Source organism: Xiphias gladius, chromosome 24 (assembly GCF_016859285.1).
Source record: "Xiphias gladius isolate SHS-SW01 ecotype Sanya breed wild chromosome 24, ASM1685928v1, whole genome shotgun sequence".
NCBI lineage: Eukaryota > Metazoa > Chordata > Actinopteri > Istiophoriformes > Xiphiidae > Xiphias > Xiphias gladius.
The window spans coordinates 7,287,026-7,310,109 of NC_053423.1; the positions used below are offsets into that span (position 1 = coordinate 7,287,026).

Genomic DNA, 23,084 nt, shown 5'->3' on the forward strand with positions numbered 1-23,084 from the left:
TTGATGCTGATCTTCTCTTCTCACTGTCAAAAAGAACGTGAATAAACATATTTCCCAAAATGTTGATATTATCCTTTCAAGTCCAGCTGAAATTAAATTGCATGTTTTTTTCTTCTACGGAATACATATCTGCTCTGTAAGTCAAATCCTGTGTGACTGTGTAATTTATGTTATCTTTGCATTAATCCGTCAGAATGTCATTATTTCTCTGTGTACGTAGATGGAGAACTTGTTTCTATACAGCCACACTCTTCTTTTTAACCCATTACTTAAAGCAATGCCTCCGCTCTAACAGCCAGAAAACAGCCTGCTCTGCAACACAAGAGCCGCAGACTTCGAACAACAGCCCACATTAGCTTGCCTGCTTAAGCTCCTTCTTATCTAACTTACAAACAGAAGCACACGTCTTGTCCTGCACCTTAGCTTGCTGAACGAGCCACCAAACCGATGACTAATTTCAGTTTGATATGAATGATTCCTTCTTCTGTTCTCTCCGCAGGAAGGTCAGAGATGCCACCGGAGTCGATATCAACATGCGTGTTGGTGTTCATTCCGGGAATGTCCTCTGCGGTGTGATTGGCCTACGGAAGTGGCAGTATGACGTGTGGTCACATGATGTAACACTAGCAAATCACATGGAGGCAGGAGGTGTGCCAGGGTGAGATATAACCAGGAACACAAAGAAATGTTTTACTTGGTGTCAGTGCTGTTGCAAATCCTTCTAGTCTTCTAAAAGAATAACACTGAACCCATGAAATTTTCTTTTGATTTTTTTTTTTTTTGTTTGGTATAGGAACGGTCAGATTTATTAACATTGCCATCACATGTTACAGATTGGCTAGTCCACCCTAAAAGAATATCAATATCAGTATCAGTATTTTAAAATCAATGTTGACTGACAGTAAAGCACCTCCTGAAAACATATATGATGATACATCTGAGGGAACAACATAGCCTATTGATGTGTTCCAAGCACAACCAAGACTCAGCTGAAAAAAAGGACACTGTATCTACTGTTTGAATCGTTTTTCCACGCTCCATTACCAACTTGTTTTACCTCAGGAAATGCACACATATACAGACATGGACATGGAACATGGGGTATGTGTGCTCTAATTCTACCCATTATAACTATTTAAGTCAATTATATTTGACCAATCAGCTCTACATGTGTTATGTGGCCATTAAATCTGCTAGCACTGTAACAAACATGGGGAAATTGGCTTGTTATGTGTGTGCTGCACTGAAAATAAACTCTCCAGTGACACCATGTTGTCTCACTGGGCTGCTAATGGTTTGTCCCTCTTATGCCTGCTGAAAGGCATCTGAAAAATATGGCAGCAGAAAAAACATATCCCCATCTCCATCCATCTGTTTGCTGGGGTAACAAAAAAACCTGAAAGGGGAGGATTGCTGGTAGGTATAGCTATGAAGGTGGAGAGTAAACAATTTGTTTGATGGAGCTGTTAATGGCACAATGACGCAAGCTCTTAACCTCTCATCATCAGGCCATTTATCTCTCATCTCCAGGAGGGTCCACATCTCCTCAGTGACGTTGGAGCATCTGAAGGGCTCTTACAAGGTTGAGCCTGGAGATGGACAGAGCAGAGACTCCTACCTGAAAGAACATGGAGTGGTCACCTACCTGGTCATCAACCCCAAGGTCAGAAACCATCACTCACATGGTCCCATACATTCAAGCACACACTCAGAAAGAGCCGTTAGAGGGATTTTTCTAGCACGAGAGAGAGCTGAGGATTTTCACTTGGTGGCTATTTAGTATTTTGTAGGTTACTTAGTTATTAGCAGGTATTTCATCAATTCTTTGAAAAATTGCTCAAGACTTGCTATTATTTGTGGCCCTAGCTGCCTTTTTCTGTATTCACTTTGCTGTTTATTTTATGTGTATTTTGCAGGGTTGGAAAAAGTCCTGGAAAATTGTACTCAAGTAAAAGTACTGTTACTTCAAAAAAATTCTACTCACGTAGAAGTAAAATTTCTTGTTTAAAAATGTACTCTGAGTAAACATTACTATTTTACATTTTTTATAAAAGGCAGAAAGGACTGGTAAAAAAATTATGTGGTGATAATAATAATGTATGATAAAACTATTAAATTAAAAAACATCTTTAGGCTACCAGGCATATATGCACTGGTATTTCAATGCATATACGCCATTCCAGGGTGAGAACCGCACCAAAAATAAATTCCAGTCCGACACTTTGCAGTCTGTGCATACAACTCATAAGCAGAATTACTCAACCAGTTGTCAGTTTATCAGGTCCGACCAGCTAAATCTAATACAGTCTAATACAACAGTCCTGCGATAACCCCTCCCTTCATGAAGGTTATAACGCTCAGTTTTTGTGGAAACTGTTTTAGAGAGTTATTGATTCATAACTGTATGATAATTTCAAGGATGTAGTGTTTGGTGATGTTGAGCTGCATTATACAGAGAGGTCTTTCAATTATTTAGACTACCTTCATTGATATAAATAATAGAAACACCTGAACACCACGGCAGGTAGACTTTGTGTAGCAATATTAAGTTGCATAAATCAAATAGCATTCCACTTCTTATAGAATTAACAGCAGGATAAAGCAGCAGACAATGCAGATATGTATAAACAACATAAATACCACAGCGGCTGCAGCTGACAAAGACGGACAAAATGCTACGTTGCAAGGCAACGCAGTAGTTGTTGATGCTCTCCTCTCTTCAGTGAGTTACAACAGTCATTTGTTGCACTCACCTGTCCGAACGTCAATCTCTGTGAATCTTGTGCACCGTGAAGTCCTCCGCAATCTGCTCTAAATCCAACTTCTCAGCTAGTTCATTCTCAATGCAAAATATATCCAGTCCACTTAGCCTCTCTGGTCTCACTGTGCCCCTCCAAGTTTTCAAACACTGAGCCGAATGAGCTCTGCAGTCACAACAGCAAAAAGGTGGTGCACACCTCACTAACAGTAGATGTGAATTTAGAATTCTCACCTGAGGGATCCATTGTCAGTATTTTAGCATTCAGCGTTTAGCCAGACCCAGCATGCACCTGTCGGTCACGCAACATGTCAGATATGTTAGATTTTGGACGCTTGCCGTGGTCGCCGGTTGGTGAATTAAATCAGTAATTAACTAGAATGTTACTCAGTAGAGCGCAGATCTCCATCAACGCCAATGTCAAACAACATACACCAGACCAGAAAAAAAAGTTCAAGTTCATAGTAAATCTTAATCTTGATCTGGACCAAAATGTAATGGCTTCTTCCCTGACCCACGCTCCATACCTCCAGCAGGTTTGGTGCGAATCGGCTCAGTACTGTAATCCTGCTGACAAATAAACCAACAATCAGAAAGACATGGGTGAAAATGTAACCTCATAGTTGGAGGTAATTAAGGTAGATGCCACCTTTTTAACCCGCCACGACAGTGTGGCCTGTATTGATTTCACCTCGTGAGTCTGTGTGTGTGCATTTTTGTGTGTGTGTGTGTATGTCATCATGGCAAAATGTGGTCTTGGAGACACCTGCTGTAGCGGGAACTACCACATAGGTGGTTTCAAGTAATTGGGCAGGTGTTTTTTTGTCTCTTTGTCTGTGGACAGATTTTGTTACCACCGTATCCCAATCGCGCAAGATACATTCACACAACTTTACAGGTGTGTAGTTGAGATCAAAATTAAGGCCGAGCTTGAAGATGGGGCGTTGTCCCACCCTTAGGTACTCATTACTCATGTGATAATGTAGTAACTACTGAGTACTCGTTGGTCGGAACATCAACACGTTGACGGTCATCACGGCCAAAGTAATCCCATCGCAAGATGGTCCCTAGTTTATATATGCAGAGGTAAGGCTAATCTTCAGCATGGCTGCTTAAATTTTATGCATAGTTAGACCCGGCCCAGTTGTGGACACACCCCCTTGCACCACAGACCATGATGATGCAGACTCTCCAGCAGCTTCTTCCCGGCGGCAGCTGCTGATTTCAAGTATACCTGGCTGCAGGCATAAGAATGGGGCGAGGTTCAATGTCAATTGTTTAATCCCACCCACTGTGGTTGCATTACTGGTTTAACTGTCAAATTTTCTCGGGATTAAATGTCGTTGTGATTGGACGGTTAGGGTTAGGGTTAGTGGGTGGGATTAAATGTTAATGGGTGGGAGTAAACGTTCAATGTTGAACCCTGCCCTGTCCTGCAGGCTGCAGCCAGGTTCTCCTCGCTGATTTGGCCCTTTTATTTGCGTTGCGTTCTCACACAGAATAATCATAACTTCATCATGTGACTTTTGTTTTTACTCTGTTACGATCTCAACTTTAAATGTAGCAAAGTGAAATACTTGAGTTAAAAAATACTTCACACTTTAAACTGTTACAGTAGGGAGAGTAAAAGTAACTTATTACTTCCAACCCTAATATGTGATCAGTTTGAAAGTGCTCTCTGGCTGTGTTTCTGACTATAAGATGTCATTCTGATTATTAGATTTGTTTAAAAAAATAATAATAATAATAATTTTTAAATCTTGAAAGCAGATCTTATAACAATAGTGTACATATGAAGTTGATCCAGGGAAATACACTATCAAAATAGCTTTTCAAAGATAAGGTACAGGACAGTGGGTGAACAAAATAACAGGAACATCTGAAACTATAATGTATCCCAGTGTAAACAGTAAATTCTATCTTACTAGGTGGGTTTTCTTTGAAATTTAGTGCAAATTTTAACAGAATTTCGAGAATATTGTTAAATGAAAATGCAAATTATTGTATTTTTCACTACTGTTATGTGAATATTAGATGATGGTTCATTGAGCTAAACAGCTGGTGGATGCTAAACGCACAATAAGATGAGGTCATCAAAAGAGCGCCAGTCAAAACCCCAAATAGTGAAAACAATGTGGAAAACATGATGGAAATATTGCATTTCTGTTTGTTTATTCAATGCTATGGTGATTCCATGGTGACAATGTGGTCCTCCTTTTTTGTTCATTTACTGTCCTTAACCTTGGAAAAATTGAAAGCATCCCCATCACTTCACAGACAAAATATTCCATATCTTCACTGAAAAGAAAAGAAAGAAAACCATGTGTCACTGAATTTGGTGATTTTGATTTTTTCCAGATTTAAACTCAAGTTGCCGAAGTGTGAAAATCCCCCAGCTTCTTAAGCTAAATAAACTATTTAACAAGACCAAGCGTGTACAGCCACGCATGCAGCTCTGTGAGGCTGTACCTAGGCACTGTGCAGCACTTGGAGCGAGCTCTAATATCACTATGCCAACAAGCCAACAATGACAATGGTAACATGTTGATGTTTAGCAGGTATAATGCTTACAGGGTACACCACATTGGTTTAGCATGTTAGCATTTTAACATTTGCTAATACATTACTAATACAACTTATCCTTGTGTGATTGTGAATGTGTTTAACAAATGTCATGGCAATCCATCCAGTAGTTGTTTTAATAAAAAACAAAAATGTCTACCTCATGGTGGCCCTAGAGGAAAAAAATTGGGATCACCAAAATTAGTAGAATTTATCCTCAAGGCGCCTTGAATATCTGCAGCAAATTTCACTGCAATAAATCCAATTTTGGTCTAAAAATTTCACTCTGAACCACAAATGTCAACCTCATGTTGATGCTAGAGAAAAGTCAGGGGATCACCGAAGTCCTTACCATTCATCTTCTGGCTGCCATGAATGGCTGTTTAAAATTTAATGGCAATCCATCCACTAGTTGTTGAGATATTTCAGTCTGGAGCAAAGTAGCTGACAGACCAACTGACAGAGCAACATTGCCATTCCCAGAGCCATGCTGCTAGCATAGCTAAAACCCCGGTGGATTAGCTGACAAATGCCTTGTCACAAAGCAGAAAACAAGGCTATTTTTCTTAGTTCACGAAGAGCTGACATTTAGGAGATGCAGAACATGGTTTTCACAGAATAGCAAAAATATTATATTCCCTCTACACTATCCTGTATATTCAAGATTCAGTTTGAATATTCACATACAGCACAGTGTCAGTTTGCAACAGAAGTGACTACTTACAGTATGTGTGTTTTGGCTCATGACTTGGGTTTTCATGGAATCACGATGTAATGAGCCAGTGTGCAGAAATATGAGCGTTGCCTTTCAGCACCATGGACAACACAACTGTTTTACGAAAGCTTGGATGTGCTGCTCGGGTTTACACCATGCCAAAATACCATTCTGCCTGTTCACCCTGCCAAGAGCACAGTGGGCAACTAAACAATTCGGACATTGTCAAAAATAGGAAAACAGTGTACATGCAGTATTTTATCAAATGAACAACATGTCGGCAAATGTTCGGTCATTCACTCTACTCGGAGAAGATTATGTTTGAAGTGCAGTCCATTTTAACTACTTGAGACATTGTGCAGCTCCTCTTGTGAAGCCGGGACACAAAGGGTTAGTAAACGACGTTCAATAGATCTGCCTCCTCTGCGAACTTTGTGCTGAGATCATCTTTATATAGAATATGCTGTTGGCATCCAGTCTGTACTCAGTGTTTTTGGCTTGGCAAACGAAAAGCCATGTTTAACAGTCCTGCCTTCCTAATCCCGAACTTGGCTAAGATGCACCCACCCCCTTAAATATCTGCAGTGAGACCTTCCTTTTTCCTGCTTCAGGCATCATGTGTTCACTATCTGCTTTCTCCATAGACTTGAGGATTCTCAGTGCAGCAGTGGCATCTCTTTTCTGAAGAGATGGAGAATGGCTCTTATTCTTTCCAGTGCATCTTTTGGAAATGCCATTAGTGACAGAAAAGGCCGCAGTGTCTTTTCAGCACTGATTCCTCCAAATCCGCTCCTTTGGATCCATTTAGTCTTTGTTTTGTTCTTCTCCTGATGCCTCTCCAAAGAGCTTGACCAAGGATTTGTGGCTTCCAGATAAAGCCATCACATTTCTTCAAAACACGCTCTTCCATCTCTTAAAGTGCAGCGTCACAACTCAGTAGCGCAATTTCTGCTGAGCTTTGGAATTTGCAAGAAACCATATAAAGGGAAGAATTTATTATTTTATCCTGCAGGAGAATCAGATATTCAGTGACTTGAATGAAAACGTTCACCTAGCATTCATAGTGACTGTTAATGTATATGATCAAGCATGTTTTGTTCTGTACTGTTCTGATAATCAACATATAACAAACATGAACATATTGCAGCATACTTTATCAGTGGGCAACACGTTTCAAAGCTCTATTCTGCTGAGCTGTTGAAACTTCACCGGCTGTGCTTCACTTGTGAAATGAGAAGTTGTTTTGGAAATCGTACAGGCTGCGTGTTATCAGTCCTTTTTTTTTTTAGCCCTCTCTGTTTACTGCAGTGCTTGTCATGGGAGCTTGGTGCTCAGCATGTTTGCATATTTATGAATGCAGAGAAGCAACACTAGAGTAGAGAGACCTAATTTACTCTTGCTCCACGAAGCCCTACAGTAATGACCTAAACCAGCAGCTTTAGGTCTAACCCACGCCTCGGGTGTGGCAACTTTTCTTCTCACAATATAACATTCTCACCTTTCAGTAGGTCTCTACAAAAATATTAAGATGCTGCTCTTTATTTACTTTAATGGAGATGGCTTTCTAACATTCTATCAGGAAAAAGGCTATGGGCGCTCTGTGACATTTTCAAAAAGCCCTGAATGGATCAAGGCCAAATATGGAGAATGGATCACAGGAGGTGTCATCTACAGTCTCATTGTCATTGATTGTCACTGTCGCGGCTGATCAGTACGCCCGCGGGAAACAAACAAAGCCATTTTGGACAGTGTCTGTCACAATCTTACAGGATTTTGCACCATGTTCCATCAGTACCTGTCTCTATCAGAAATTACAGTAAATCACCAGAAGTATGGGACTTGTCACTTTACCAGATTCTACCCATAAAAGCCAAATTGCCATTCTGGCAAAAATGTTGGAAAAGGAGAAGAGTTTTTCACTTTCACTGCTGTATGGCTTCACGTGGGGCAATGTTTGTTTCAACAGCAAAGTGGAGCGCTGTTTTCAGAGAGAAGCACTCAGCATGCATGCCAATATAAAAGTAGAGCGTCATCATTGTTGACTAAAAGTGTTTCAAGTAGCTCAAAACACTGACATTGCATTTGATCACTGTTACCAAAGCACCTAGGTGTGTAAAGTCCAGCTTACACAGTTGCAGCTGTGTGCTACAACTACTGGGATATTTTTTTTCTGCATTTTGACAAGCAGCTTTGTCAGAAATAAAGGTTTTTACATGTTGTATTTATCATTTATATCAGCTTAATATAGTTGGAATGGTAACTCACATGGTCTCGCTGTCTCTCTCTTTTATTACCTTTGGTGCAAAAGCATTTATAACGTATAAGGAAATGGAATCAACTTGTGTTTTTCAGTTGTTGTTAACTTCTGGACTGTCTACACTATGTCCTATCCTTTGCAGGACATAGTATTTTGTACAAGCACAAGTACAGTTTTTCAAGTTGTATATCAGTATTTAAATAGTGTTCAGTGCACCACAGTTCACCTAGATGACTCTCAGTCAGCATTATTTGACATTACATATCAAAAATGTGGTATGAAGATGCATTACCCAAGGGTTAAGGGACAGTTACTGACGACAAAATCACTACATAATGTTAATGGTCGCTTGTCTCTTTTTCTATCCCTGTTGGTTTTCCCAGACTGAGAGGCACAGCCCTTTGCTGGGTTTGCGCTCTCGTCCCTCTCTGGACGGCGGGAAGATGAGGGCGTCTGTCAGGATGACCCGATACCTGGAGTCCTGGGGGGCTGCCAAACCCTTCGCCAACCTCCACCATCGAGACAGCATGACCACGGACAATGGCAAGATCAACACCACTGTGAGTACGATGCAATGCTCTTTGTTTCATCCTACATGCAGAAATACACGAGTCAGTTATCAATAAGTTAATGGTGGGACTCCTGTTTCAGGACGTTCCGATGGGGCAGTACCACTTCCAGCGACGAGAAAGGTGAGCTACATGGTCATGTATTAATCATGACACATGTAATCACTCTACTGTGTCCGTGCACGATTTCATAAGAGAACATTTTTCATTCTTTGTGCATGTTTGAATGTGTCCCCCTTCTTTGCTTTAATTGCAGGTCCAAATCTCAGAGGAGGAGGTTTGAGGAGGAACTCAATGAGCGAATGATTCGCACCATTGACGGCATCAACTCACAGAAGTAAGAGTTATGTCTGCCGCACAACCTATTTCCGCTTCACTTTCCACGGTCACAGGTCATGCTCAGTCACCTCAGAGTAATGTCCTCGCAATAGCAGAAAAACCAAATCAGCATTTAAATGCAGAAGAAGCACCTTCAGGAGTTCTCTGATTTAGTAATTGCAGCTGTTATACTGTATACTGAACCATAATGGCTCACAGAAACCTCTCACTTAATCAAATAAAAATGTAAGTCCGTCCAAGAATGTAATGTTGTTCAAAGTGTGTTTTTAAGGCAAATACGCCACAGACAGAAGTGCATGTGGAACAGAACCCATTTGTTTCTTCTTGTTTTATAGACAATGCAAATTTATCGACCGCTTTTTAACAAAACCAGTTCCTAAATTACAGTTATTTCCACCATTGTCTTAGAAAGAAATAGGTACGTAATTTACTCCAGAACAGTTACAATGGGCATATTGCCATCTATTTTGTTGTTCATGAAACAAGAAAAAGCCCTCTAGCTTTATTGGCTGAAAAAACAAGTGTTGTCTTTTCCTAAAATCACAGCTATTTTAAAATTGTAAGTATAAGTAAGATAGACTAAAAATGGTAATGTCGATATTCAGTTCATATATTTTGTATTTGGTTTATATAGTGCCGTGAAGATTTATACAAGTGTTTTCATTTACCACATAACAAAAGCCAGAGCCTGTTCCCTCTGAACTGTCTGAATTTTTCTGCTTCAATTGTGTCTCCAGACAGTGGCTGAAGTCTGAGGACATCCAGAGGATCTCATTGTTCTTTCACAACAAAGCTCTGGAGAAAGAGGTAGGCGAAAGCATACAAAACACCAGCCAGCATTTTTCACTGGGAGAACAAATCAATTCCATTGTATAGGTATCAGTGAAACAGAAGTCATTTATGGCCGTGCCGCCTATCCATAGGTTAGACTGGGTTCTTTGTGTGTGTGTGTGTGTGTGTGTGTGTGTGTGTGTGTGTGTGTCGGTCATTCTTATATGTAATATGTAATACGCATAGAAGTGTGGCATATTTTTATCTTTTGCAGGCTCAGTGTTAATTTTGACTTTGCATTGGCCTGTTTTGCTGCTGCTACTTTAAACAGCCTCATAATGTTGTACCCATTTTTTTTTTTTTTTTTTGCCTTATCTTTTCTCAACAGTACAGATCCACAACATTACCAGCCTTCAAGTACTATGTCACCTGCGCCTGCCTCATATTCTGCTGTATATTCATAGTGCAGGTCCTTGTCTTACCCAAGTAAGTCTGCACCCCTTCACAGGATCCATACAGCACACTCCCCATAGCATCAGCAAACTCCAGCTGTGGCAGCAGGTTGATGTGAAAAAGCCATTTGACGCCAGCTGTCTCATCAACAAGACCACGCTGAAATGAAAGAGGCAGGGGAGCAAGGGGCAGAATGCTAAAAAGCCGATCGAGATGAAAGGGCACCATGTCTGCCAGTGATTATAGATCAGGTGAATCAAAGTGCGGCGTCTCCTTAATGGCGAGGGGAGAAATTTCACGGTAATGCTAATTTACTGCTTCTGGGAGCCAAAGGTGTAATTCAGCATCTGAGAGGCCATTGATTTTCTAATTCACCTCTCTCTCATTCTCTTTATATTTGCTCTTTTTGCCGCAGCATTGCTCTGCACATTTAGACGTGACATCATCTGTTTTATGGCTGGGGTCCTTAAATCAGATGCACTGTGTTCCTCCTTGGAAAAACTGATACATGAACATTACAATCCACTGATATGATTACTAGATGTAAAGGTCTGCGGGAGAATACATTAAGATATTCATTTCATTTATTTCCCTGGATGGCACTGCAGAGGGCCGAGAGGTACCAGGAGGGTTTAGAGTAATGCGCGCGCGCATGCGTGCGTCTGTGTGTGTGTGTTGCAGAACTGCTGTGCTGGGGATCTCCTTTGGCCTGGCATTCCTGTTGCTGGCTTTGATCCTGCTCCTTTGCTTTGCTGGTCACATTCTGGTGGGTTTGCATGGATTTATCAGTAAATACACACACACACACACACACACACACACACACACACACACACACACACACACACACACACACACACACACACACTTAATTACGATCAAAATATATACATTGCCATTCTGAAAACCATTTAGATGTACGTTTAACTTTGACAGGAATCTATTAAATATATCTTGATATATATTTGTTAGTTATAGATAGAGGAACTATAGATAAGGAACTACAGTAAATATGATTTACAGTATCTACTCGATCTGCCACAAAAAAACCTGCAAAATTCATTCAGAAACTCTCAACCATGATTTTATGCATTCTCTGCAAATATCCCAATTTGGTCTCCAATGAATGTTGAAATTATTGAGCCAGTAGCGAGCAGCTCACGAGATTCAAGTCAAACTATGACTTGAACAACGACAAGATAAAACCTTGAACTTTCATAAATTATTTTGCCATTCAACTTAAAAACTACTGTGAAAAAGTAGGAAAGGCTGAATTCCTTAATTTTGCATTGTCCATCCAATCTGTTATATTTATCATTTCTTTTATATCCTTTTTCTAGTTTCATTTTTATCCTCTGGATTTTGACATGTATTATTTGTCATTAAAGGGGGTTTCACCCTTCACTTAGGGATAGGTTGGTGATAAATTACGAAGACACAATCCAACAAGACAGAAAGTCCTAAAACCTTAAATTAAGTGCAAAAAGTAAACGTCTTTTCTCATTTCTGTGTTGGTCGATTCTGTTATTATGGTGAGATCTTTATACTTGGCATTAATACGTCCACTGTGATTTGTTTAGTTCTGCTGACGAAAACAAGTTTGAACTGAGTGGCTAAGTAAACTTTAATGTATAATTCTACCTTTTACTGTTATTTCAATGACAACTAAATGAATTGTTCTATATTTGAGAAATAGAGAGGGGGTTTTCTGAGGGGCTAATGCATTTTGTTGAAACTGTTGGAACATGGTATCAACTGCAGCCATTATATGTAAGGTGTATATGAGCTGATCTACCTTTGTCCTTACAATAGTTCATCCATCCAGTCGCTGCTGTTGTTTGTTATCCAGCACAAGTGGAGGGATGGCTGTTACTTCCAAGTTACTACAGCTACCTGCCACAAGTGTTTTACAGGCAATCAATAAACGATTTCTCCCTCAAGAGCCCATTTTCCTTCTTCTTCCTTCTCAAGAGAGTATTATCACCCAGTAAGTGAGTCACTTGTAATTAATTGGGGGTTATCAATAACCTTGGGTCTGTCCTGACCCAGATATGAGCTGCATACACTGCTTCAATAAGAACAGAGAGAGGGAGAGAGAGAGAGAGAGAGAGAGAGAGAGAGAGAGAGAGAGAGATTATGTTTGATGGGTTTGTACTAACCAGCGATTTAACACTCAGTATATTCTCAATGAAAGCTGCTGTGGTCACTGGTGAAAGAGCACCCAGCTGACTAATGAGAGGCCACGTCTAACATACTGTGTGTGTGTGCATGTGTGTGTGCTTTTGCTCCATGCGCCTGGTTGGGTTTGTGTAAGTCATCATTACTGAGGCATATTATAGTTAATTATTTTGATCCAGCACATTTCTTGGAAAATGTCTTTTCAAGCCAGATGCGTTTAGCTGTTGCTAAGAGAAGGCACCCCCAGGCAGAAAATCTGTGAGCCCCCGAGAAAGATGTAAAACTTACTCTGGCGCCGTTTAACAAGAGTCAGAGGGGGATATCTTTATTTCATGTCCTCAGGAATCCTGGCTCAGATTGCAAACAAGTGCTACATGTTGCTTTTATTTTTCATCTAGAGGGTATTATTTAACGTCACAAAACCAAGAACTTATTCCAAGTGTGAGTTCCCTGCTAGAGCTCAAAGTATGACCGTACTGTCCAGAGAGGTGAGAGAAAAGAGAAAAACACACACTATCCTTGAAAATAATTTGAAATAGGAGGGGGAGAGACACAATACCCAGGATAACATTCTTATAAAAGAGGAAGGTGCTTTAAGTTGAAACTGTAGCGTAAAAATAAAAAAGTTAGTCACCAGAGAGACGTTAAAGTCTCCAGAGGACAGCAGTTTTCTAGTAGCATGAGCGGGAAGAAGGAGAGATTTTACTCGGAGTTGTATAATATTGTTTTGTTCAGCAGAGAGGTGCCTTGGCTCTCGAATCACTCCCTCTGTTTCTTTGCATCCTCAGCAGGGAAGGAAGGGGTCCTTCTGCTCTCTTACCTGGTTCTCCACCTCCTCCCGCATCATTGTCACCAATAATCCCTGGCTGCGATTGGTCCTCACCATGACAACCACTGCTCTCATACTGGTGATGGCTGTCTTCAATATGGTGAGAAGTTAAAATGTTGTGGATGCGGTTTGTCCACGGGTTCATATTGAGCTTATTGTGGAACAGTCAGGGTCACTGCAGGTCATGATAGCAGTAGTACAGTGGACATGATTTGAATTTTTATTATTTTATTTAATTTGAGTAGGTCGTACATACTATTACAGCCAGCAGGCGGAGAAGAGCCAAAATCAACCACCTGCAAACACCGAAGTAAGTTTTATTTCATGAAAACATGAAAACTTCAAGTATGTAGCTACTACAAATTACTGGTCTGTGTCGCAGACAGAAGAGCCGAGCGGGAAATGGTCCCGACAGTGTGAGAATAGTCGTTAGTTATTAGTAGATATAGCTAATATATATTGTTAAAAAGAAGCTTCCTGAGACATAGGCTGTTTATGCTAAAAATTTAAACCTATTCAACACAGTTGATATTGAAGATAAATATTGCAATAACATGATGAGGTGAGTTTATGCTTTGGTCAAATATCTCTTTAATCCTTTGCAATTTTATGATTTTGATACTAAGAGCATCATTTTCTAGTGCACATTCAAATCATTGCTGTAAACATTAATGATGCATTATATTTTTTTATAACACGGTATGACAGTCATACTTTTCTAAGGTTGAGTATTGCATTCATTTTTAATTGCTGTATCAATCCAGCATGAAATATGATCGAGTCTTATGATCCTCATGGTGCTTCCTGTTTCCACCACGTTGCCACGCTAAGGAAATCGTTTAGCTCTTGTTAGATGGGCTCTTACAATACTCGACCAGTAAGGTATTCAGAGCACGTTTAGAATACACTGTATCCTCAAAAAGTAGGCCTATAGTTGTGCTGAAGTTAGGTCATATAAAAAAACTCAGCAACTTGTTTTATGGGTAATTCTTTACATTTCGGATGTAATGTAAATCATTTCTGGCTGTGTGACATTTCGGCCATGGTTGAAACCTATTGCTTACTGGGATGTCTGGTGGCCCAGTGGTTAAGGTGCATACCACATAACCACGTCATCCATGGTTGAATTCCTGGCTGGGCGACCTTTGTTGCATATCATACACCTCTCTCTCTCTCTCTCTCTCTCTCTCTCTCTCTGCCTTTGTTTCCTGTCTTTCTATAGACTGTTACCTATCAAATAAAGGCATCTTGCCAAAAAGATAAACTTATTGTCCTCCACCCTTTCTGTTTTGTTTTGTTAGTTCTTTGTGGAGGATCCGGGAGGATCTGTGGAGGACGCCCTGACAACTACTCCACCTGAAGTCCTGATAACTACTCCAGTTGTGAATCTAAGTAATGAGAGCTTCTTGGACTACCACGAAGAAACCACAGGAGAAAACAAATTTTATCTGCCTGTGAGTACAACTGTGAGAGGTCGACAACATGGGCTAAAAAGACAGTAAATATGTAAATATCAAATCAATGACCACCAGTATCCAAAAGCAACTTAAATAACATGACATATATCTAAAACATTTATTTAAAACTTAGCTTTCTTTACAATATATACCGTAACTTTCAGCGAAATGTTCTTGATTAACTTTAAATTCACATCTTTTTGCTCACATGGTGGTTTAAACATGGGAGTGAATCCACAGTTTGGTATTTGCTGAGGCAGTGTCTCTGATTGTTAAAAGTTACACAGCCACTATCAAAGAGACAGCGGCGTCCATTTTCTCCAGTTTCACAAGGAAACTTCTGTATGGGCTTTTCAAATCTGTTGAGTTGATGATATAGTTTCATACCAAACAAGAAAAAAATAGTCACTCCAGAGAAGCCAAGATGTTTATACCAGTCATCAGTGGCGCCAGGTTGTCAGACATATAGGGTAATTCTTAAAGCTCAAGGCTTTCATTCATTGTCTTGTTTATCCTTAATAAGACAGCAGACGCCTTCTCACACGCACAAGCAGACTTACATCATTACCATTTTTTTTTCATTCTTTGGCATTACATAAACAAAATGTGTTTTTGCTGTGCATGAATATCAACATATTCTGCTGTCGGTGTGCAAGCTCTAGTCCTCTTCTTGCTTGGAAACTACAGTATATGTTGGGTGACTCACCGCTGTTAGAGAGCATGTTACAGTGAACAAATAAAACTCAATTTCCTCCATCTTTTTTCTTTGCTTGATAAATACACATTAGGGTTACCTGATGTTGAGCTCACACAGTGCATCACTTCTATAGAAAAGGTTTTTTGGTCACCGTGTTTTCCTTTCTTACTGTCTCCAGTACTTCATCTACTGCTGTATTCTGGGCCTGGTGTCATGCTCAGTGTTCCTGAGGATCAACTATGAGCTGAAGATGGTGGTGATGCTGGTTGCTGTGGTGATCTACAACATCATCATCCTTCAGACACATGCCTCTCTGCTGGATGGATTTAGCAAAGAGCCATATCCCACTAATGAACTGGATAGGTACCTGTAAAGTGCAAACACACACATCCGCTCTCTCTTTCTCATACTCCCTCACTACTCCCTAATCGAAGCAATAATAAAACAGTTATTAGGCCCACTCAGTTCAGTGCTATCTGTTTGAAACCCTCTGCACCTTCTGACCCTGCAGCTTGTTCACATCAGTTGAGCAGACCTTATTAAAATGACTAATGAGACTGGACGCCGGTCTTCAGGGAAAGACTACCGCTGAGGTAGCAATATGACTGGTGATCAAGTGGAACCCCTGGAGAGGAGGATGTTGAGCGGCACAATGAGATACAGCAGTTTGTGTTGATGGAACTGAATTCATTTTTCACATTTAAGTGACAGCTGGAGTTTCGCTGCTGAAAAATCCTGATTTGCAAAAAAGTTTTCAGACGCACCAAGAGAGATTAGTGAAAATTCATATATATATATATATATATATACAGTGGCATCCGAAAGTCTGGTATCAGACTTTTACATTGTATATGTATCTATATATATATGTTTATACTGTATACAGAGCCATGGAAAAGGCTGGGCATCCCTGGTAAGAATTTAGAAACAGTGCACCACCACTCCAGAGTCTGCTAAATCTTCCTGAAGGTCCTCTGCAGTCAAACAGGGGTTCGGTTTTGCCTTTCTAGCAATCCTACGAGCAGTTCTCTCAGAATGTTTTCTTGGTCTTCCAGACCTCAACTTGATCTCCAGCGTTCCTGTTAGCTGCCATTTCTTAATTATATTACAAACTGAGGAAACACCTACCTGAAAACACTTTGCTATCTTCTTATAGCCTTCTCCTGCTTTGTGGGCATAAATTATTTAAATTTTCAGAGTGGTAGGCAGCTGCTTAGGGGAGCCCATGGCTGATTGTTGGGACCAGGTTTGAGGAGTCAGAGTATTTATAAAGCTTCGAAGTTTGTACCACTTGGCCTTTCCTAACGATGAGTGTGAACAAGCCAAAGCCCTAACAAGCTAATTAAGGTCTGAGACCTTGGTAAAAGTCATCTGAGAGCTCATATCTCTTGGGGTGCCCAAACTTTCTTCATGGTGCTCCTTTCCTTTTTTTTCACTCTAAAGTTGTACAAAACATAAATAATACACTAGACTTGATTAAAATGTTGATAACAATGTTTCATCTAACATTAGTAATTGACATAAAGAAGAGTGGATATGTTGTGCACTTGAAGAGTTTCATAGTGTATTAAGAGGAATTGAAACAAATGTCTGTCAAGAAGGTGAGGAAATCTTATTCGTAATGTAGTAATGTAATGAGTCTATGCTGAAGTTAATATTAAAGGTATACGACATGTAAACCAGTATGCTCCTTTAAAGGATAAGGTTGGTGTTTACCAAGATGGTATATGTCAGACTGACTCAAAATGATGTTCCTGCTAACCTGTGCAGCGGTGTGGCTCACTGATGTGTATTTAAATGTGTTGATTATAAAATATCACCAGACTTTGACACCAGATGATCAAAATTGTATTCATTCTGTTCTCTCTCTCTCTCTCTATAGACCAGGAGTCCTGAAGGATCTAAAGACAATGGGCTCTGTGTCTCTTTTCATCTTCTTTATCACCCTGCTGGTGTTGGCCAGACAGGTCAGTAGTCTTCTTAACTGGCCACCCCAATGACATAACTAGACATCACTATGTAATAGTGATATATACTGCAGTTATAGCCTATATTTTCTAGGCTATATAGCCTATAAGTTAGATGTTCGTCTGGGTCATTCGCTATATTTATACCCATCTTATCAGGCCATTAAGAGCTGTTGCAAAATCTTGTTCTCCTGAAAATCTCTGCCTGAGAAGGAGAGGTTTTTTTCTTTTTCCAAGAGACTTGATACCAGAGGATTTGAAATTATCTTCACTCCTTTCCAGAACAAAGTTCGGAATCGATTGAATCAGCCTTCTAAGATTTGGCTCAATATGCTAGATGATTAAAATACATTTTCAGCCCGCCTGTCCCCCTGCCGCAGTCTCCTCTCTGTCCACTATCCTCACCTCATACAAGAGCTAAAGTCAGCTGACACAGATTTAGTGTTCATGTTTTATCTGTGGGATAACATCCATCAGCGCTGACCCCAAAACAGATGTTGTGAAAACTAAGACTGCCCCCGAAATCTCCGTACCCAAAACTGGGGCTCCCCTGAGAGCCACAGTTGGTCCAAACAGCTCCTTGTGTTGTTCTCATTCTGGGTCACTGTCAACAGAAGGGAGGGGAGCATTTGTTTTGGAAACACAACTTAGCTGCGCAAAACTCTTTGTTACTGTCATATCTTAATCCGGGCTGTGCGTGTATCAAGGTTGTGTAACTGGGTTCGTCCTTCCGGAGTTTGTTTGGGTATAAATCAGTTCAGTAAAATGCTTAATCAATTATCATCAAAGTAATTCTGGAAACAGGTCAAAATGTGTTCAGAGTGGCGTCACCCAAGGCTCTTGACACCGACGTTCGGCTGTTAGGGCACAGGGGCATACGGCATCCATTTTGATATGCTTTTAGCCTGCTATTAACAAATTTGCCTTGCAAAATTTTCATCATCAGCCCCAAAGAGCCCAATCCCAGCCATTTAGTCAGAGGGAGGAGAAAGCAGGTTACAAGAGCGAAGGCATCTGTAATTCATCCCTCAAGAACAGATGCGCGATGGCGCAAAGCTCATTTACAAGCTTGTTAGCTGGTTTCTAAACGGCCTCTGGAATGAGCTCTGTTTCTTCTGGCCTAGTTTCTAGACTCCTGGACGTGCTACATACACATATGTACACATACACAAAGGGTTCCGACTACTACCCTCCTCTAAGGCGGGAAGCTAGTCTATGTTTCTATATCAGCCTCAGGCTATCACCTCTGTAGCACCAGATCTCAGCACAGAGCTGTATAGGCCTTTGCGGTTGGAATCTTCTAAATTGGTACCACACTTTAATCCCAAGGGCAAAATATTCACTGCGATCATACATCATCCAGACTGCTACCCACACACATGAAATAAATGTCACAGGAGGCTGAAAAGGCTCCCACACACATCCATACACACACTGTAGGGGCCAACCCACAGGTAGCCCGGAGCTCTCAGATATATATGTGAGCGTAATGATGGTGTGTTCAGGGGACCCCGTCTTATGCACAAACACACTGCTGGGAAGTTTTGACCCCGATAGATGTGTCTTGCTGACATATTCAGATGTGTTCAAAACTCCCTCGAGCATGAATAACCATAACATAGAAAAGGAGCGGTGGCTATCTTTTATGCAAAACACTCCTGTCTGTTTACTATCGCCTTGAGCAACGATTGTGGAGCTTCTCACATTGTTTCAGTGTCGTCTTATTGGGACATTAATTTTCTATGAATACCAAGCATGCCTTTTAGTTTCAATTGCTTAGGTTGTCCTTGAAATCCTATGAAATTTCCATTTGGTGGCACAGGCAGCCTATTTCTAAGAAATGCTCTCATATCATAGACAAATTTCTGTAGCTGGAAGACGCTACAGGGGCTGATGTAGGTGCATTTGTGGTTTCTCCAATCAGCCTCCAGTCCAAATCAAATATCAGAACTTAACTGTCAGTTAGAAATGACAACGTTTCAGTGTCTTTTCTGGATTTTGTGGAAATTTTCTTCTGTGGCCTTTAAATATGTAGGAGAGTGCTCGGTGTGAATGACGCAGGTGTCTCTTTACTCTGTGTCCTCCTGTAACAGAATGAATATTACTGTAGGTTGGACTTCCTGTGGAGGGACAAGTTCAAGAGGGAGTGTGAGGAGATTGAAACCATGGAAAACCTCAACCGGGTTCTGCTGGAGAACGTTTTACCTGCTCACGTTGCTGAACACTTCCTGGGACGAAACTGGAAAAATGAGGTGAATTTATGATGAGTTGTGGTAATTATCTTTCATGTATTATGTATATCTATATGACATTTTAGGAAATACGCTTATTCGCTTTCTTGAATGTTTGGATGGCAAATATGTACCTGGAGACAGCAGCTGGTTAGCTTAGTTTAGCAAAAACCCTGGAAACAGGGGCAAACAACTAGCCTGGCTTTGTCCAAAGGGAACAAAATCTTCGTACCACCTCTATAGATCACCAATTAACACATTATACTTTGTTGGTTTAATCCAGAGGTTTTCAAAGTTTGAATATGAGGACCCCCATCAAAAAAAATTCATACAACTGCAACCCCTCTACACCCCCCATTTATGTATATGTTAGTAAGTTAACTGTGGGCTACAACTTTAAAATTATCACAATTTAAAGTATGCTGAATTAGCTATTAGCAGTTCCTGTTTGCAGTGTACCCATGGATGTACAGACAACTGTGACTGGATTAAGAGCTGAAAAGAAATTAAAAATGTGATGATTCTCAGGCAAGTTCAGGAATTATAAAAAGCAACTTTATGATTTCCAAGTGGATTTATAGTGATTTATGAATTGTAAGTCACACTGAATCCAAAAATATGTGTATCGTGTCTGTCATGCTCTGCTGCTGTTGGGTTCTGTCCCTGCATACATGCTGTAATTGACGGAGCCCACTTGCCTAACATACTTTCCATTCCTGCATTTCTCCTTAATTCGCTCCAGTTTTGCTGATGAAGTGACCCAGTGTCCCCACAGAGATGATTAAAGTTTCATTTTATTTATTTAAACAATCGGTGTCATTGTTCAGTGTGGGGGTATTCAGCTCATAGATTTTCTTTCTGTGATGGAGACTCGTGGAAACCACAGACCATTTGTTTTTTAACTGTCCCTTACCAATGCTTGATCAGTGCAACATATTCAGGTGTTATTTTCTTCTTGCTTGTTATCAGGACCTTTATCATCAGTCATACGAGTCGGTGTGTGTGATGTTCGCCTCCATCCCAGACTTCAAAGAGTTTTATACAGAGTCTGATGTCAATAAGGAAGGACTGGAGTGCCTACGTCTTCTCAACGAGATCATAGCAGACTTTGATGAGGTAAACTCCTCTCCTATTGATAATCCTGGCCGTCTGACGATGTGAAAAAAAAACATTTCCTACTGCTTTTTTGAGAGGCAATCACACTCTGTTGTTATGCTCCAAAATAGTAGGAGAAGTAGAAAAATGTGCCAGTATTTGGCTGAAAGTTGGTGTTATTTCCTGCTCCTCTTCGTGTTATGTTATGTACTGTATTCCTCACGTGTCCTCAGCTGCTGTCCAAGCCAAAGTTCAGCGGAGTGGAGAAGATAAAGACCATTGGTAGCACCTACATGGCTGCAACTGGACTCAATGTGACACCAGGACCAGAGTGCACACAGGCACGCTTTTACACACATGCAGTCATTTTCACACATGTGCACACACAGACGTGACATGGCCTCATCGTATCACATAGTGAGTGGACATACATGACAGAGTTTAATGTCTCGAGGTCAAGACTCATCAACTCATAGTTGATGGTAGAGGACCAGGCGAAGAACAGGATCTGTTTTGCACGTGGCCATCCGATTTCAGAGGGCCAAATCAGTTTTGGCAGCCTGGGGTCATGTTCAGTAAACAGGATGCACCAAAGTATTTGTTGCTGTCCAAATACATTTGGATGCTTTGTGTGGGATCCTGCTTAAAATGTGCCACACGTAACATTCAAGCCCCAGTGATTCATCACCACACTCATTTGAATACATCAGTGTAATCACTGGAAGCAAATGAGATCATCACTCAGAAATGTGGCAGCACATTGTGTAGTAAAAACAAATCTGCTTGATTGGTAGGAAATTTGCTTAATTGACCGTTCACTAAGCCCCGCCCCGCTTAGTTACTGTTGCTATGCCTGTCAAACTTTCCGCTGGAGCACAACACATAACGCACTTTTCAGAGATAACACTGGCAGAATTACCACTCGAAACTCATGGTCATTCTAGAAACAATGGGTTTTTGATTCCACACGGAAGCAGGCTTCTCATCCTGGATTTGCTCGTCGGAAATGACAACTGTAACAGCCAGATTTACTGGCTGTAGCTAGCTAGCTAAACAATGCTAATTGTAGTTTTAAAAGAACATATTTGGAAAAGCTACACGCAAGTTAGATTTTTTCCTTTGCTGATCATATTTTAAAAAGTTTAAAATGTTTCACTTTTATAAGAGAAAGGGTTTTTATGAGTTCGGAAAACGCAACACACTGTCCGTGTAAACTTGACAAAATACAATAGGCACACTGTTAGATCCAGTCTTTGAAAATTTGGCTTGTGTGCTTGGTTTTCAAAAGGTGATTTTAAAAAAAGACGCCATCCTCCAAATTCTTTAAATGCTGAGTATCACCCTTCCTCGGTCCCCTTGCACATCTCAACAAATCCACAGCTTGACAGATCTGCTGTACACGATTCAGCGAATAAGCTATGATTGGAAAGTCACTGTTTGGGGGAGGGGGTTTTGCAGAAGTCAATTGCTGTACAGAGCAAAAAGATACAGATTTAAAGCAAAAAACAGAAAGAAAGCAATGTTCCTTTCAGTCCTTTCAAAGCTACAAATATGAGTTCCGGAGTGTTTATCAAGAAAACTTGATTAAAGAGGCAAAGGGATGCAAGTTTTCATTTTAAAGACACAAGCAAAAGTAATGATTCCATTACATGAAACTGGGATTGCCACTCATGGTGATCACGGTCTTATGTATTTACAGTCATCCAAAGTTATTACTATTAATTTGACAATGACATATTGATGTCTACACATAGTTCGGATGGCATCATCAACTTATTTTACTCCCCTCTGCATTTCCCCACAGGAACATGACAGACAATACATGCACATAGGCACAATGGTGGAGTTTGCCTTTGCTCTTGTTGGGAAGCTAGAGGTCATCAACAAACACTCCTTCAATGACTTCAGACTCAGAATTGGTGAGAATATTTTTCACTGCACAAAATTGATTATTTTCCTTAAACAGCGATTAAAAGTTAGCAATTATTTAGGATAGTCAACCGTGTCATTTGTGATTTGGTAATTTTTGCTAGGGATAAACCACGGACCAGTGATTGCAGGAGTTATCGGGGCACAGAAGCCTCAGTATGACATCTGGGGAAATAGTGTAAATGTGGCCAGTAGGATGGAGACAACCGGGGTACTGGGCAAAATACAGGTGAGATGTCTTCCAAAATACAGGTTTGATGTCTTACGCTTTGTTAGT

The 23,084-nt window shown here is 40.5% G+C and overlaps 1 protein-coding gene across 3 annotated transcripts in view; it reads left to right on the plus strand.

Annotated features, from left to right (window-relative positions):
* Positions 1-23,084, plus strand: part of adcy2b (adenylate cyclase 2b (brain)) — a 47,853-nt gene that overhangs the window by 23,843 nt on the left and 926 nt on the right. For 2 of the 3 annotated variants that reach the window (XM_040122416.1, XM_040122418.1), the window contains 17 exons: positions 500-658; positions 1,531-1,663; positions 8,676-8,852; positions 8,944-8,984; positions 9,118-9,198; positions 9,938-10,007; positions 10,360-10,457; positions 11,106-11,190; positions 13,391-13,531; positions 14,733-14,885; positions 15,764-15,948; positions 17,468-17,552; positions 19,646-19,804; positions 20,753-20,899; positions 21,112-21,219; positions 22,683-22,797; positions 22,912-23,036. In XM_040122416.1, coding sequence (XP_039978350.1) covers positions 500-658; positions 1,531-1,663; positions 8,676-8,852; positions 8,944-8,984; positions 9,118-9,198; positions 9,938-10,007; positions 10,360-10,457; positions 11,106-11,190; positions 13,391-13,531; positions 14,733-14,885; positions 15,764-15,948; positions 17,468-17,552; positions 19,646-19,804; positions 20,753-20,899; positions 21,112-21,219; positions 22,683-22,797; positions 22,912-23,036 — 2,062 coding nt within the window. The remainder of the gene's footprint in view (positions 1-499; positions 659-1,530; positions 1,664-8,675; positions 8,853-8,943; positions 8,985-9,117; positions 9,199-9,937; positions 10,008-10,359; positions 10,458-11,105; positions 11,191-13,390; positions 13,532-14,732; positions 14,886-15,763; positions 15,949-17,467; positions 17,553-19,645; positions 19,805-20,752; positions 20,900-21,111; positions 21,220-22,682; positions 22,798-22,911; positions 23,037-23,084) is intronic. The other variant, XM_040122417.1, reaches the window with a different exon arrangement.